This window comes from Pteronotus mesoamericanus, unplaced genomic scaffold, assembly GCF_021234165.1.
Source record: "Pteronotus mesoamericanus isolate MK-2021 breed Mesoamerican mustached bat unplaced genomic scaffold, CSHL_Meso_final contig_90, whole genome shotgun sequence".
NCBI classification, from domain to species: domain Eukaryota; kingdom Metazoa; phylum Chordata; class Mammalia; order Chiroptera; family Mormoopidae; genus Pteronotus; species Pteronotus mesoamericanus.
This window is the reverse complement of record NW_026555277.1, coordinates 18,425,343-18,443,335: the sequence shown is the minus strand read 5'-3', so window position 1 is coordinate 18,443,335 and position 17,993 is coordinate 18,425,343. Positions and strand designations below refer to the sequence as shown.

At 43.2% G+C, this 17,993-nt stretch overlaps 1 protein-coding gene across 1 annotated transcript in view; it reads left to right on the top strand.

Annotated features, from left to right (window-relative positions):
* PARD3B (par-3 family cell polarity regulator beta) overlaps positions 1 to 17,993 on the top strand; it is a 943,196-nt gene that overhangs the window by 889,827 nt on the left and 35,376 nt on the right. The window contains exon 22 of the mRNA XM_054585774.1: positions 1,928 to 2,007. Coding sequence (XP_054441749.1) covers positions 1,928 to 2,007 — 80 coding nt within the window. The remainder of the gene's footprint in view (positions 1 to 1,927; positions 2,008 to 17,993) is intronic.

Sequence of the window (17,993 nt, the reverse complement as noted above, 5' to 3'; positions counted from 1 at the left end):
AGCTCCTTCAGGATATGGATCACCGTATCCATCATAGAATCTAGTTTGCCGGTAGCTCAGTGAAAGAACAGGCACATGGGTGATGCCCCCTAGAACCACCAGAATGTTGCCTGCCATTGTCAGGCCAGGGCAGTCTAGATACCCATGCTGAAAGCACCAACTTGGAGCTTTGTGGCTCCCAGGAAGAGGTTAGTTGTAAATGTCTACAGCCATACTAGGGATACATAGGTATAATCTTTTCCAACAACCACAATTAATCATCTTTAACATAGTTTTTGGATTTATGTTAATTTTTCCTCCATAAAAAAAAAATAGGTTGAAAACAAAAGAAACCGTAGGTGAGAATGCCTGATAACAACACTCATATCCTTCACTTCTTTTTCTGCACCATTTCTTTATCCCGTCTGTCTGACGCCATCCTTACCTTTGGCCTTTGCTAGAAAGGTCCGTGTTAAACATTCTCCCTGTTGCTTGTAAGTGTGTATGTGCAACTTCATTCGACCTAGGTAGCTCACTGGGCGGTTGTCCCCTCAGATCACTCCAGCCACTCCTGTTCTAGCCGTTGGTGAGATGTGAAGAGGTTTTGTAGGATCCACTCTGAAGGGCCTCCTGTAATAAATCAAGACCAGGAATAGTCTTCCTTACTCTAAATCAGTGTGTACACTTACTTTGCAACACGTCCCCAACAAACCCTTCCTACATACACCACCCAAGCTGGGTGCTGGTTTTATAGAGAGCTAGGACTTTGAGTAGGAAGAAAATAACTTCCAGATTAAGTACTACCTAGAAAAAATTTTCCTACAGACCTTGACACTAATATTTCCTAACAAACTTTCCCTCCCCACCCGAATAACAGTCCAGATTTTCTACTTACCCCTGTCATGCCCATTATGTGAGGGCTACCCCAGCACAAGAGCGAGCACAGGAGCAGGCCACAGAGCCACCTGACTGGTGGACATGAACAGGGGAGGAATCAGTCAGTCAACAAGTACTTTTAAATACCTGTAAGTTCATCCTGTTTTCAGTCAGTATGTTAGATACAGAAGGACTGTGTACAAAGTCTTTAGATTCATGGAACTAACACACTTCATTGAGGAACTACACAGACAATAACTGCTCTTCAGAATTTCAGAGGCTGATAGAAGAGGCCTAAAGAGAGGTGAACAAAGGAAGTATATAGAAAAGGAAAAGCAAACAATAAAGACCAACACTACATTGAAAACAGTTAATCACTTCCCTTTGGTTGTTCCTAAGTGAGGGAACTAAGTGAGGTTTGGGTGAGGAAGGGCCTCCTGGCAGCTGCAGAGCAGGTGGCTGGCTGTCACAACGCCTGTTAGCAAAGAAAGGTTTCACTAAAAAGGCACTTTTGAAAATATAGTCCTTGTCACAACCAATAAGAGCCTAAGGAGACAGGATGACTAAATGTAATATGGGATCCTGGAACACAAAAGACAATAGGTAAAAGTCTGAAAAAGCTGTGGGCTGTAGTTAACAATAATGTATCAGTATTAATTCATCAATGGCAGTACAGGCACCATACTCCTGTGAGATGTCAGTAATAGGGAAACTGGGGATGAGGGGGTGCTCTGTCCGACTCAATTTTCCTGTGAGTCTAAAGCTGTTATAAAAATTAAAGCCTGTTTTCTAAAAAGTGTTCCTACAGCCTACAGATTATCCCTGGCATGGTGACAAGAAGGAGTCAGTTTGACAATGACTCTTTTTTGAAAGAAGTGACTTTGTTGTTAAATGCCGTGTTTGTGGCTTAATCGTCAGTTCGTAGAGCGATACTGAATTCTTGCTTGCTTTCCCATGCTTGATTTTTGGCAGGCGACAGCAGCATTTGTGCACTGATTATAATTTTGAGATGCATTGTCAGTAACCAGGGTGTATAATGGATCTTCATCTCTAATTACTTTTCTCTCCACAGGTGTCTGGAAAGGGTCCAGATGGGAATGCACACAACCTCCGCTTCGAGGGGATGGAGAGGCAGTATGCATCCTTACCCAGGTAGATCACTGAGGGGTCTCCCATTACCAGCTCCCCCAAAATGAAGTCTTTATTGAAATCTACATGAGATAGAAATCTGGCTTTGAAATAGGGAATATGTTACAATTTTGCCTCGCTGCTGTCTGCTGCAACTGCAGTGCCATCTTCACAACTGTGCTAATAATTGAAACACTTGTGGGTTATTTTTTAAGGGAAGAAAATAGTATATCATTGCAATCGAACATGTCAGCAAGAATATTGGATCCTGAATGGAAATCCTAAGCCATCGCTATAAAAATGGTATTGAACATCCTGCACCAAGCTTAGAGACAATAAAATAGTAAATCCTCTGTCCTAGGAGGTACCCACGAGGACGGGCAAGCCAACCTTAACCTTGGAGCTTCACGTGGGTGTTAAAATGCAGGAGAGAAATGTGAAGCTGGGAAGGTGTCCTTTGCCTGACTTAGAATCTGACTGTGATCTTTAGGCAATAAGCAAGTATTTCTGAGAGGCAGGGGCACAGTGCAGGAAAGGAAGAACTGCGTGGGAAAAGTTCATCTGGTGATTCTGGCCTAACGTGATCCACTGATGCTGTAACTAGACACCCCTGAAAATGAGATACAGTTCTCAAAGGTCGGTGCTCTTATCTGTGAGATGAAGAATAATTTTAGTCTACTATCAGTAGCACATGACAAAGAGGAAACCTTTCCAAACTTACATACAGTGCATCCACTATGGGAGTTGAATGAGTTGGGAGTGTGAGAATTAGTGAGTTTGGTAGGAAAAAAAAAAAGAAAGAAAGAAAGGTCAATGACAACCAGAAAACTGAAATGTTACAAAATATCTCCTTTAAAAAAGGAGAAGAGGACCCTAAGTTGAACTTATGATCAAAGCTGAGTTGTGAAAGTGCTAACTTCTGTGTGTAAATTCATAACAAAGTATAACAAAAATAACATCCTGAAAATTATAATAGGCATAGCCTAAGTGACCATCTGCTCTACATAGTATGTTGATTGTCCAATGTAATAAAACCTCAAGTCTAGCAGAGAACCAATTTTTAACACAGATTAGGCAGTATACCCAAAATACAACATTTTAAAAGCTTCAGTACCTCTATATTTTATTTACTCCCTGTTTTACTTTTTTATTCTGGTTTATTCTATTCCAGTTGTCCCCATTTTTCCCCCTTTGCCCTCCTCCACCCAGCCCACCCCCCACGCCCACAGTCCATCCCCACACCATTGTCCATGTCCACGGGTTATTCATACATGTTTTTTGATCCCTTCCCCTTCTCTCCATCATTCCACCCTCTTTCCTCTGGCAGCTGTCAGTCTGTTCCCTGTTTCCATGTCTCTGGTTCTGTCTTGCTCATTAGTTTATTCTGCTCATTAGATTCCTCTTATAAATTTGATCATATAGCATTTGTCTTTCACCAACTGGCTTATTTCAGTTAGCATAATGGTCTCCAGTTCCATTCATGATGTTGCAAAGGATAAGAGTTCCTTCTTCTTTCTTTCTACTGCATAGTATTCCATTGTGTAAATGTACCACAGTTTTTTGATCCACTCATCTATTGATGGGCACTTAGGCTGTTCTCAGCACTTAGTTATTATAAATAGCACTGCTATGAACATAAAAGTGCGTAAGTTCTTTAGAATTGGTGTTTTGGGATTCTTGGGTATATTTTCAGCAGTGGAATTAATAGGTCAAAAGGCAGTTCCATTTTTAATTTTTTGAGGAAATTCCATACTATTTTCCACAGTGGCTGTACCAGTCAGCATTCCCACCAACAGTGTACTACGGTTCCCTTTTCTCCACATCCTTGCCAGCACTTGTTGTTTGTTGATTTATTAATGATGGCCATTCTGATAGGTGTGAGGTGATATCTCATTGTGGTTTTAATTTGCATCTCTCTGATGGTTAGTGATGGTGAACATCTTTTCATATGTCTATGGCCCCTCTATATGTCCTCCTCAGAGAAGTGTCTGTTCAGGTCCTTTGCCCATTTTTTAAATCGGATTGTTTGTCTTCCTGGTGTTGAGTTGTATAAGCTCTTTACATATTTTGGAGATCAAACCCTTGCCTGAGGTATCATTGGCAAATATGTTCTCCCATACAGTCGGTTTTCTTTTCATTCTTTTTTTTTTTAAGATTTTATTTTTTTTCAGAGAGAGGGGAAGAGAAAGAGAAAGAGGAAGAGAAACATCGATGTGTGGTTGCCTCTCACTGGGGACCTGACCCACAACCCAGGTGTGTGCCCTGACTGGGAATCGAACCAACCACCCTTTGGTTCTCAGGCTGGCACTCAATCTACTGAGCCACACCAGCCAGGGCTCCCTTTTCATTCTGATGATGGTTTCTTTAGCCATGTAGAAGCTTTTAATTTGATGTATTCCCATTTGTTTATTTTTTTCCTTTATTTTCCTTAGATCAAGTTTTCTTTTTTTTTTAATATATGTATATTTTGTCTCACAGTTTTTTCCCATCCTGGATTTCCTGCCTCTCCCTATTCTTCCCTGGCCTTGTATTTTGTTTTCATTCTAAAAAGATGGAAGTCGTCTCCAAAATTTGTTTTAAATATAAAATTTCTGGCTTCCAATGTTGAAGTTTATGGAAATTGCAGTTAAGGCAGATGGAAAGTAGTATGTTCTTGTGAGAGGGAAGAAAAAAAGGAAAATTGGAAACAGTTTAATGTCTTCCTGGCCAACCTGAACTTAGACTGAGGAAATGGACTTTTTGGTACAAACCAAAAGCACAAAACTATCACTGAAAATTCTATAAATGTCAATCATTCACTCATTCCCAATATATGTATTGTCCATTCATTCTGTATCAGGCCCTCGGAATATGGACACTGGAAACACAGCAAGTCTGTCCTCAGGACCCTGCAGCCTAGGACAGGAGGCAACAAATCAACCTTTTATGATGGCGCTACAAATGCTTAGATTCGTCATTATTAGCATAAAGTCCTCCGAATTTCCAACCCCTATTTTTACTAATAAGCCTCAAAATACTCAATCACGGCTGCATCTAAACAAGTCTATTTTAGGATTAAATACTGCAGAGGGTGTTTTCTGACAAAGACAATACATTTATGCTGTTTGTGGCTCTGAAGCTATCATCACAATGTATGAATTGATAAGATCCTGCCAGCCCCGAAATATAACTGTAGCTGAATGGAAGCCTCTTAGGCAGAGAACAAATTTGATAAACAGTCCACTCATACGCATACGCAGGGGCAGGAGTGATTAGCTGTGTTGCCATGATGGCTACCTGGCAACCATGTTGCCGTGATGGACAATGAATGGGGCTCAGTCAAATGCAGGAGAGATCCCTGGCACTGACTGTTTTTTAAATGGGGAGTCAGGGCTCAAACTCAAGTTTCCATCTTGGTATCTAAAAGGAAGATGCAAAGGACCCTCAGCCATGTGCTCCAATCCTTGGACAGAGAGGGCTCCATATTTACCCACCACGCTGCAGAATGCAGAGGCAGCAGATACGCACTGCTGACTGCAGAGAAGGTGCGCAGGGTCTGCCCCAAGCGCCCTCAACATTTACCCTGGTATTCTAGCCTTCCAGGGCCTGGTATTCTAGCCTGTCCATGTAACTGAATCACACCGAGTCCACTGCCTTCTCCCTTCTGCCAGGAGACTTGGGAGAGCTCACCTCCTAAGGCACCGATCCTTTCTTAGCATCAGGAAGCTTTAAACTATTTATGGAGTTAAGTTTTTAAATACAAATAGGAATAATCCTATCTATAGGAAGTTGGCGGCCAACTGTATAGGAGACTTAATATGCTGACTGACTTGGTCCCTATGTTGTTTATGGAGGGTTTTCAATGGAGTTTTTAAGATAAACTCAATAATATGGATTATGTGCCAAGTTTGGAGCCATCAACACAGAGAGAGTCGGCGTGGAGCTGGTGAGTAGCCCAGGTCAAGGGGCACCATGCTATGCTTTCATGGAACCATGTCATCTTTTAAGGGGGCCCATGCAGCCCACTGCCAGGCTAAATGCCACTCTACAAAATAAAGCCGGAGCCCTAGCCAGTTCAAGAGCAAGACAATTCCTAACACTTAGTAGTTATGAGGTTGCCTGAGGCTAAGGGCTCAGCGATGTTAAGTGTTATTGTTAAGCAATGTTAAATCTTCTGCCTAGAAAGGAAAATGACTTTCTTTCTTTTTCCTGGGGGTGTTGTTTTGGAAGGCAGAGCATGGTTGTAGTACAACCTCGTTAGCAAACACCAGGCATGTTACCAGGGCCCATGTTTTACCATCCTGTCCAGCCCCTGATTTTCTTTGGTAGTAAACAGAATGAAATAAGCATTCCCTTATCCTTGCCTGACACAAATTATTACTCACCCTGGGTGAGTAGGGAAGGCGCTATTTCCTAGGCGGCAGTAATGAGCGGACATCAGTGTATGTATTTTTGCAAACAGCTTTTTCACGGCAGCCTCCCAGCCCCTTTCAATTCTCCCCGGCCCCATTCTGATTGCACAGGCTTCCTCATGGTCCGTCCCTTCAGCAGTAAACTCTGCTCTCCCATCTCAAGCGTCCGTCGTTCCCACCTGGCCCATCCCCCGCCCCATGGGAGCCCATTGTTCCTTCTCTGCAGATGGCTCAGTGCATCAGCACAGGGCACTGCTCTTCCGGGCTTGTAATCAAGTGTTGAGTCCTAAGGAGGGAGCAAAAAGGCTCCACATATCTCCTGCGGGCCTCTGTACACAGGCGGCGAAAGGTTGCTGGAGAAACTCATAAAACTGCATTCATGGGTTTCACTAGAAAATTCACATTATCCAGCCCCAGCTGGGCCCTGCTGCCGTCCAGACCTTTTAGTCGTGCTGTCGACGCCCCTGACCGTCCCCCAGTGGCCGTTCCAACCCTTCTCTACTCCCGTTAAGTTCTTTGGAGACGACTAAGCCACACAAACCCAATCTCTGGAGATGACCTCACTTCCTTTTCTTTATGACCTTGAGAGATTCCACATTAGCTTCTCCATGGCTGCTCCCTACACTTCAGACTCACATGAGGAGGGCAGGGCTTGGAGTCAGGCCTTAATTACAGCCCAGCCATCACTTCTCACCTATGTGACCGTGAGCACCTGTGTGACCATGGGCCTGTGATCTAATTGCTCCCTGCTCAGTTTTCTCATCTGCGAACTGGGGCTGGCATTGGGGCCTCCGGGTAGTGTCGGTAGGAGTATTAAATACAATAATACAAGCAAAACCCTTAGTGAAGGGTCTGCCTGACATATTTTATGGACTTGTCTTAGTATTGTTAGCTCTTTTTAATTTTATCCCTGGGGAAAGTGTGTTCCTTTCTTTAGAGAGTCAAACCCATACAACAGAATTCATTCTCATTGGCTTCTTGGGGACCCTGTACCATCAAACACCCCTCTCTCAGCTACATCTTTAAGCTCTTTGGTAATTGCTTTCCTCCCTCTGCCTATTACTGTAAATGCAGAGGCTCAGCCACACATTTCGCTGAGAATCCCACAGCGTGGAGAAGGGGAGAGCCAATAGCTGCGTGGAGGTATACGGGGGATATAACTGAGGGAAAAGGATTAGCCAGCTGTGAGAAAGGACCAGTAGTCCAGATGGTCAAGGGCAAGAAGACATAGTAATCTGAGATGATCAGAATAAGCTATGCTATGGACATGCAAGGAGACAGCAATTCTTTTAGATGAAAGTTCATATAAGGGATACAGGATACTGACTTGGGTCTAGGCAAGAGGCCATGGCCTCTATCCAACAGGACTTAGGTTCAGGCCTAGAGTCTCCCCAGTGGTGGAGGCCATAGCCAATGTAAGTTAGCCAGGAAGGCTGAACAGGATGCTCATGCTCCAGGACAGATATGGTGTGGGAGCAGCACTCTATTTACTGGTGGGAGGAAATCCCGAGACACTGCTAAGATACTCCTGTTGGCTCGGGACGGGGCAGTGCTGAGCATGCAGCTATAATGACTCAGCCAAGCAGGGCTCAGGTGGCAGGGCTTCTCCCGTGAACTTGACTCTCGTCCATCAGAGAAAACAAAGACCCCTCACCAACCTTTCTTCCTTCTTCAATTTCCACGTTTCCTACTTTAGGAAACCTGAAGTAGCCTGTACCTGTTGGCTCTATTTCCATACAACCCACTGACACTCTATCCTGTTGCCCCAGGCTTCTGACCATGCCACTCGCTCTTCCTGCTGATGCCTCCTCCAGCCCTTTCCTTTGTGTGGACTCTCTCTGAGCAGCCTCCTCCATCTCTACAGATTCCATTCTCATCTCTATGACAATGATTGAAAATGAACCTGACTAACCTTCCAGCTCCCTCTTCTTGTGACCTCAGTTAAAACTGTCTGCTTGACAGATCCATCCCTTTACCTCCAAGATACTTCATAGTCCCCATGTCAAAAGCCAAGCCTTTTTTACCTTTTTTTCCTTTTAACTTCTGTAATATTTGTTTAGCACCTTTCCGGTGCCATTGAAAATACCCTAAATTAGATTATGGTTCTTTGCTGTTCCTTTCCACCTGCATCAGATTATAACTCCCTTGAAATAAGGATTGTGTTTTATACCCATCATTTTTTAATACCACTCACCAAGTATAGGACCATGGATATAATAGGTTTTCAATACACCGGTATACAGATGAGAATAGATTTGTTTTTATTTAAGTAAGTTCTGGGAAAGAATTCCTCTCACGCTCTCTTGACTATTTCAGGGCACTCTTTTCCAATGTGAGTACTGATTCTTCATGAGAACATCTGTCTTCACTAAAGTCAATAAAAGTCTTAGTGAGCACTTACTATGTGCCTGGCACTGTTCTAAATGCTTTGCATTTACTGACAGGCTTAATGCTCAGAGACCCTATGACTCAATGGCAACCCTATTATTACCCCCGTTTCATAGGTAAGGACAAAATCATAGAGAAAGTAAAATTGCACTCCCAGTTCAACAGCTAGAAGTGGCAGAGCTGGGACTTGAACCCAAGCAGTCTGGTTGCAGGTTTGCACATTTAACCTCTGAGACTAAGGTTATCCAGCTCAGAATCAGATCCAGACCCTGCAGTTATCACATTCCTTTGTATTATTTGCTCCTCATCTGTCTTTCTCACTAAACTGTAAGTGCTTCTGAGGACAGGGACTGTGTCTTATTCATCTTTGTATATGACACAGAACATCACTAATATACAGGTTAGGTAATGCCTTTCAACCGTCTCTGTAACACTGTCATAAAATCAATTCTCTTCCCGTTCCCTCGAGTCCTTCCATTGAAATATGAACAGGTTAATGCGTAATTGCTAGATGAACATTAAGCAATATACTCTGCCTACCAAAAAGACGATCCTGTTTTGTTAGAACACTCCCGAGAGTTGAAAAAGCAGTATCTGCAAATTGGTACCTTGGATCTTTAAGATTAAGAATAACCTCTACCCAGAAGCCACAAAATGACGATAAATTTCCTGGTGGAGAGCTTCATGAGCACTCCCGGGGTGAGGAGACTCTCTTTCCTGAGACTGCTGTGAGCCAAAGGCTCGCTCAGGCTGCATGTGGTTTCCAGTCCTGATGTTGCTCTAACCCATATTACGTAAGTTACTTGAGGGGGGAGAAACCTCTCTCAGGCAGCTTTTACTTGGCTGTATAATGAGAAGCAGCATCCTAGAACTGAGTTCTGCAAGAAAGAGCAACTTTAGAAGGAGCAAACAGCTTATGCTTGCTGCCTGAGAACCTAAAATACACTTGCTTTCTAAGTGTGTTCCCAGTGTTTTGGTATTTGGGTAAGATTGTGTTCAGATCAGAAGAACACGCCATAAGAGCATACTTCTGCTCTAACATTTCAGTTGGTTCATTTTGTCAGTTTCAGCTTTCTTTCCTACATATGCTTTTGCCCCTCCCCAGGAAGGCTCCAATCACAAGTATGCTGCTAACTTTGAAGTTTGCAACATGCACAGTGCCCAATGCTTGTATGATCCCTAAGAGCATTTTGTCCTTTATTGTCATTTACCTCACTGCTTAAAGACATTCTCCCCCCTCTGATTTCTCTTGTTCTTTTCTCCATTTAGCCTCTGCTGTGCTCACAGCTAGGTTGAATTTTCCACTGGCAACCTTGCATTGTTTTATGACACTTGCTAAGCAGGTGGCAGTGACATTCAACTTCTGCAAAGATATTCACCAGTGCCACAGTGCTGCTCTTTGCTGGAGCTAATCTAGACAGAGATAAAATGAGTTCAGCGAAAACATGAGCAATCAGCACACTGCGGGGGGGTGTGGGGGTGTGTGTGTGTGTGTGTGTGTGTGTGTGGGTGTGTGGGTGTGTGGGTGTGTGTGTCTGGTGCGGATAGGGGTTTGGCCATCTGGGCCTGTGGCAGTTGACAAAGTCCCCATGCTGCCTGAGTACTTCTCTCTGCCACAAGGCCAATGCGTCAAATAAGATGCTTCATGAGAATGTAAGTACTGCTCCCTGCAGTCATAGCAAGATTTGAGGTCATTTCAGCTAAAAGTGGTCCTTGTCCGCAAGACTCTAGACAGGGACCTGTCACACTTCATCTGATACGGCGGATCATGGCCAGTCTCTCTGACATCTTCCTGGTGGCGCAACTTTATCTGAACTGCCCTTTTTTGCCGTGAAAAGCCCCCTTTCAGAGCTCATGGCTGTGTTTGCTGCCTGACTTTGCAGGAATGCTAAGGTGACCTGAAGAACTTGTCCAGATTGTATCTCCTGCATGTCCGCGTTTGACAGAGCTTAAAGCCTTTTTAAGATCAGGGAAGCTCTTTTCCCCCAGCAGACTCAACTTCTCCTTGCTCCTCAGCCTCCCTGTATTGGAAATCTGGTCTCTCCTTCCCTGCCCTGTGGAGTCAATCGCCTGCTTGGCTGGCCTCGCTGACACCACCTCACTCTTACTGCGGAGGACAAAATGAGGAATTAGCAGTGATTTGATTCTCTGTCAGATTACGATGTCTCCTTTGTCAACTCAAACTTCCTGAAAAATGCAAAAAGCCCTCGCATGTAATGCTGTCTTAAGATGCCCAAGAGCTGAGATCAGGGGGTTAATGCTACTGCCATATCATTTTTATGTCACTTAGTTCCTCTAATAAAAGTCCATTTTAATAAAACTTTTCATCATTTCCTCATAGGCAATATATCGTTGATGCCAGTTAGAGTATTTAATATTAATTATTCAATCAAAGGCCTCTGTTATGAGTTCAGTTAGAATATTAGTGATTTAAAACATGTTAAGACCCATTACAGTACTGATATCCCCAAAATAGTTTTAACTGAACTTTGATGGACCACATATATTCAATTCCGTAGATTCTTACTTTTTCCTCATTTTCCATAGAAAATTCTAAACTACTACACATTTGCTTGTTAAGTATTCTTTTTAGATGAAGACTATTTGCCTGCTATTTTAAGAGCGCCAAATCTGACATTACCTTGGACTTGAACTGTGTTGAACTCAGTAAGCTGACTTCCATGGTCCTCCCCCTTGCACATATTTAAGGAGTTTCAGCATTTATTTCCCACTTCTCCAGCCAAAAGGAAAGGTTACTTTGTGCTTCAGCAACTGCTCAATTTTGAGTGTTGCTCTATAACTGATTCCTCATATTCTGTGGTTGTTCTGGATGTTTTCCTATTGTATTCCCATTCTATCATCTGCCTCCAAAAGCTCATTCACTAGGATTATGTGGAGAGTTTCTTGACCATGCCAAACTTTCGCAAAATACAGCTCTCTCACAGCGCCCGCCTCCCTCTGTCTTCTACATCTCTCCAGCCATTTGCAACTGTCCGTTGGCCCATGTTCCTGGGTTTGCTATACCCAGCTTTTGTCCTAATGTCAACCTATGCAGGCAAAGGCTCTCTGAACGAGCCAAATGTATTAATTCATTATATTGTCTGGTCTGTGTGTGTTTGTGAGGCCTGAGCTTTATGGTTATTTAAAATGACATTTTGTCACTATAACATACAGGCATCTTGGATAAAAGCAAGTGCATCCCCAAATGTATGAACACATGATATATTCAACAGGAATAATTAAGAGTGAAATCACTGGATTTACTTTCCATGTTTATGTGCCAAAATCTGCATACAGATTGTTTCGAATGTGTCATGTTTTCTCCCAAACGAGCCAATTATATTTGAAAAGAAAACAAAACTAAGAACAGTTAGGGCAAAGAAAGTAAGAGGAGTATTGTGAATGTATTGAGTACCTACCAGGGGCTGGGTATATTGAATTTGCATTGCCTCATTTTACCCTCTCCAGCTAATAGTCATTATGATTGCTGCTCGTCTCGCAAAAGAAAAAGATCCATCCTTGAAAGAGCATCAGAATAAGAATTCAGATTTTGTCCTTTCCGGTTTCCATTTTATTTCACTCTCCCATGCCACAAACACAGACAATTTAGGGAAAGGTTAGAATACATCAGCTTTTATTTTCTTGAGTAACATGAGTTCATGAGAAGGAAGGTATCTTAGACCATATTAAAAACATATCCATGTTCATTATCTTTTAGGGCTCCAAAGAACGTGAAAAGTGTTGAAACCTAGAGGTGGTAGAAAAGTAATAAAATACAGTGAGAGAAATAGTAGGGAATTTATGGGGAAAAAAGAAAAATACTTATGAAGTATGCCATTTTTATACTTATATCACTATGATAAGTTTTCCCTAAGTGAAAACGAGGAACAACTCTTCTGTTCCTGTAGGGAATGTAAAGAAGGCTGTAAATGGCATTGTCTCTGGCTTTGCAGGCACGATGATTCTATACCTCCAAGTGCAAGGCCCAGGTTCCCAGCCCCAGACTGCACTCCGCACTCCCCTTCCCCAGAAGCACTTGTAATGGTGGTGTGGAGGGGGGCGGGGAACAACCAACACTTGTCGAGTATCTGATTATACTCCAAGAACTCTGGAGGGTTGTTTAAATACGTCACGTCATTTATTTCTAGTTACAATCCTGAAATATTACTCTCCCTATTTTATGGATGAAGAAACTGAGGCTGAGATATGCAAAGTGGAATGGCTAAGATTGCACAAGAATAATGAGGGGCTGTTTTGAATTCAGTCCAGCTCTTCCTACATTTGAAACCTCTAGCGTCTCCACAAATCAAGGTGTCTTGTGCGAGGCTGGCTGTGAACAGATAGAAGAGAAGTATTCAGTGACCATCCGGTACTGAGGCAGCTCACTGCGCTGGCCTCCCCTTGCCCCCGCCCCACCACGCAGTCAGCCAAATCACTGCAATGTATAACTGCAGGACATTAAAATGGAAAAACCCCTAATAGGCATTCAAAATTACTAAGAACCACAGCGCTCCCCTTAGCATATATAAACACCCACTTCCTTCCAGCTGAAATATCTTTTAAACAGTGCTCTTTTTTAAAGACTGCCTCTTTGTTATGCTAGAGTTTAAAAAATATATATACCAGTTGGTTCCACTTCAGCAGTTTTTGTAGCCAGGAAAATATTGTTGCTTCTTTCACCGTATAGTCCTGACAGATTCTCAGGGTACATGGCTGAGATGTACATGCCAGAAAACTGGGGAGGGATGGCTTTTATTGACTCTGTTGCACCAAGTCCAGAGAAGAGAGCTTTGGCAGTCAATTACCATGGAGGTGCCACATGAGCCCATCTGTGCCCTGGATTTCATGTGACACGGGCCCCATGACCTCAGTCACTGTGCCAGGAAACACCTTGGTCCAGCTCCATTATTTCTAGCAAAGGCAAACATTTGTGGTACAAATGTGGAAAGGGTGGTACAAAAACAGCAGCATCCAGAACGTGTTCTTGCTTATGTTCCAAGTCCTCAATTAAGCCTAGATAGAAGTGGCTGGGGCTTGTCCCAATAGAGGGTTGTCCCTCTCCACAATCAGCGACACTGACCCTTACGGCTGCACATGGAATGACATGTTAAATAGGTAGGAACCTGGTAATTCTCATTGGCCACTCTCCATCAACAATATGCTCTGAGACATCATTAGTAGCCTTTAAACTTGGCCATTGCTTGGAAGTGAAGACAGGGTGTTGACTGCTCAGATAAGGTTTCTGCCCACTAATTGCTTGCATGTAGCAGAGGCGAAGGCAGCTCCATTTTCAGAAATGATAGTGTCTGTCTGACAGCCTGGTTTTTGCCAGGCACCGGGAAGAGCCATAATTGTTGCAGCACAGGCTTAGGATGGCAAATAAACACGTTGAGCTATTTTGAGAAGGAGTTTGCCACAATGAACTTTTTCTCCTGGAAACAGTCTATAAAATCAGGATTGGAATCTGTGCTTGGTCACTTACTCCTGAGATGTTGGTGCCTTTGACAATTTATCCTAAATGGTCTAGACTGTGCAGGACCCTTTTACAGTTTTTTCCAACATCAAAATCAGGTCCCTATGGAGACAGAGCTTCTAGCCAATGCTTTATATGAGTAATTTCTGTATGTGCCACTTGTAATGTGGCCAAAATGATGTGATGACTGCCTTCAGTGGGTTGGTTATAGATGTCACTTACGTTATCACTCATCAAAAGCTTGAATTCCTCAGTTTGTCCTTTTTCTGATCAGTCGTTTCATATCTGACTTCTAAAAACATAGATCAGTTTAGAATGGTTCAGAGTAAATTGTGCCTGAGCAATTCATTAGCCTGAACAGATGAGCTAGAAAAGTCATCTGTCTTTGTTTCTTTCTTCATTCAGCAACTATTTACTGACTGTCTACCAAGTTCAATATACTCTGCAGGCCTTGAGGTCAGAATAATAAGCCCACAAGACACAGCCCTGTACTATGGATTTTATATAATCTAGTGGAGGAGGTAGTAATTGTATAATCACAAAGTAAACATAAAATTTTCAACTCTGCTCATTATGGAAAAAAAAGAGAGATGTCACTGAAGAAAATATAATGTGTAATTGAACCAAATCAAGGCAGGGAGTGAGACTTGAACCGTGGTGTAAAGGAGGTTAGAGAGAAGAAGTGACTAATATTCCAAGCAGAGGGAACACGTGCAGAGGCCCTGTGGTGGAGAGAACATGGTGAGCAGGGAGCCTGGAAGATGGCTGTGTGGCCAGGACAAGACTACGCTGGTGCACCAGGAGACGTGGGGCAACTCATACCAGAGGTGGTTAAGTTAAGGATGTTTGTATCTATTCAAACACTAATTAGAAACCATTTGTGCCTTTTAAGCAGAATAATGACATGGTCAGATTTGTGTTTCAATTATTTTTTTCTAGCTACAGGGTGGAGGATACATGGGAGGGAGGCTGGGTTGGGTGCACACTGGTTCAAAGATGATTGCTGTAGTTCAGGTGACAGATGGTGGTGGTGTGTACAAGGGTGGTAGTGATGATAGTATAGAGAGAAAAAGATGGTGGAGAGAACTGACAGGCCTTGATGATGGATTGCACGTACAGGTATGGGGGGTAAGTAAAGCCAGGTGTCAAGAATGAATACGCACACAACAGTGTGGGTGGTGGTACTGTTCCCCAAGAAAAGAAATGCTGGCAGAGAATTAGGTTTGGAGAAAAGATCGTGAGTGTAGTTTTGGAGGTGCTAGATTTGAGGTGCCTTTCAGACTTCCAGGAGGAGACCCTGAAATGTGCAGTGGAGATGGTTTAACATGCATGGGAACTGCAGTGGTTGGCCCAAGATGTTGGATGAACGTGCATTCATTGACACTGAGCAGAAGACCCCAGGGCACATCAGGGGTGATGATGTAATAAACCACAGAGTCTTCGGCTCAGAAAGTACAAAAAGAAGCAGGTGATCAGTGCAAATTGCACAGGCCTGGCTGCCAGTCTGTGGTTGTGACATGTCTTCGCTGCTTATATGGACAGCAAAGTCTTATCTATCACTGTCTGTGTAATTTCATTCTGGAAATAATATTTTTTTCATATAGGAAGAAAGGGTGACTTAATGCCATCTGGCACTCTATGACTAAGCATAGCTCTGACCCTGTAAAGCGTGAGCATGCGGGTAAGAAGAAACAGTGGAAATAATTTGGGTAACTGTGCTGTGCTTATAAAACAGAATATCCTTGTTCTTAAGAAATATGCACTGAAATATTTGGGGGTAAAGAGGCACAAGTCTCCAGTTTATTCTCAATTGGTTCAGGAAATAATAATATGCATGTATAGTAATATGTGTATGTGTGTACATATTGAATATGGAGAGAAAGAGGGGTGGGGAAGGAAAGAAATTGAAAAAAAGAGAATAAACGATAAAGGGAGCAGAACGTAAGGACTTGGTGAATCTGAAGAGAGGATATAGGGAGTTCAGTGTACCATTGTGTCAATAACAACAACAAAGTAAAATTTGCCCTCATTGTGGAGTGTTGGGCTAGGGTTGCCCCCAAAGCAGACCCTGAGACAAAGACTTTAGACTCTAAAAGAGTGTCCAAACTTTTGGCATCTCTAGGCCCCACTGGAAGAAGAAGAGTTGTCTTGGGCCACAAATTAAATACATTGTGACACATAATCACAAAAAACTCACAATGTTTTAAGTAAATTTACAATTTTGTGTTGGGTTGCTTTCATAGCCAGCCTGGGCTGCATGCGGCCCAGGAGCTGGGAGTTGGACACCCCTGCTTAGAGGAAGTTATTTTATTTGGGAAGGAATCCCGAGAAGTCTTCAAAGAGGAGCGGGAAAGGGAAGGCAAGAATGCCAGTATGGAGATCGGTAAGCAGGTTACTGCTACAGGCAATGGGGAGCAATTCTGCAGGGAAACAGTATAGGTGCATTCACACCCTGCTCCACCTGAGGGGCAAGGATATTGGGCTATGTATCTTCAAGTCCTATTCCTCATTGGCTAAGACTAGCTCCTAAAGGAGCCAACTCCCCAGCACATCAGCCCATCCCATGCACTAGCAAGAGGAAGCCTCAGGCCGAGAACCACAAACGCTTGCAGCAGGTCCTGTAGTGCGCTGGACGTGGTGAAGAGGTATGAGTGGGGCAGAGCAGCACTGCTTGCTCACTAGTGAGTGTGAAGTCCCAGCGCCAAAGCAGATGACCTCTGGTTGCCTTAATAAGAAAAAAAATAAGTAATTATTAAGTAGCCCCAGTCTTGATGCCTGCATTTTATTTTTGGAGGAGGTGTTCTGTGAATTGGTTATGTCTTATATGGTACTCAATGAACAACTATAGCATGGGCAGAGCTGCTCAGGAAACATAATCCCAGAAGAGTGTATTTCTGGCTCCTCTTTGTTTCACTCAAATATACAGTGTATCAAAATGAACTGGTTGGTATGGCTCATCTGAAGCATCATCCTGTAAGCTGAAAGGTCACGGGTTCGATTCCTGGTCAGGACACTTACTTGCCTAGGTTGCTGGTTCAGTACTGGGGTTGGGGTATGTGAGAGAGGCAACCAATCAATGCTTCTCTCTTACACCGATGTTTCTCTTCCTCTCTCTCCCCGTCTCTTTCCTTCTCTCTAAACTCAATGGGTATGTCCTCGGTTGAGGATTAAAAAGAAATGATGTAAAGTCTTTGACAAGTTTACCTGCTGTCAAGCTCATGCTCAGAACATCACTGAAATATAGTAGCACCTCTGGGGATACCCCTGGGAATATGGAAAGCCTCAACATATGAAACATGGTACTATGGTGTGGAACTCATACATGCAATGAATGATGGTAATAACTTGACTTATGATCATGCCTGTAAACACATACCAGGTTGTTTTGCACATATTTCAACATGCTACCTTTGTTCAGATTAAGACTAGCAGAAACTGGCCCCTGGCTGGTGCGGGTCCGTTGGGTGGAGCATCATCCCATCACTGCAAGGCCGCTGGTTTGATTCCCAGTCAGGGCCGATGCCCAGATTATGGACTCAGTCCCAAGTTGGGGTGCATGCAGGAGGCAGCCAATTGGTGTTTCTCTCTCACATAGATGTTTGTCTTGTTCTCTCTCCCGACTCCTTTCTCTCAAATGAGAATAAGATAAACTTTAAAAGATAGCAGAAACTTGTGCAAATTTAGGGGCTGCTCCTATAACCCTCGTCATGTTGCATCTGTGGTCTCCACAATCTTATCTTAGCATTGGACTGTAATAT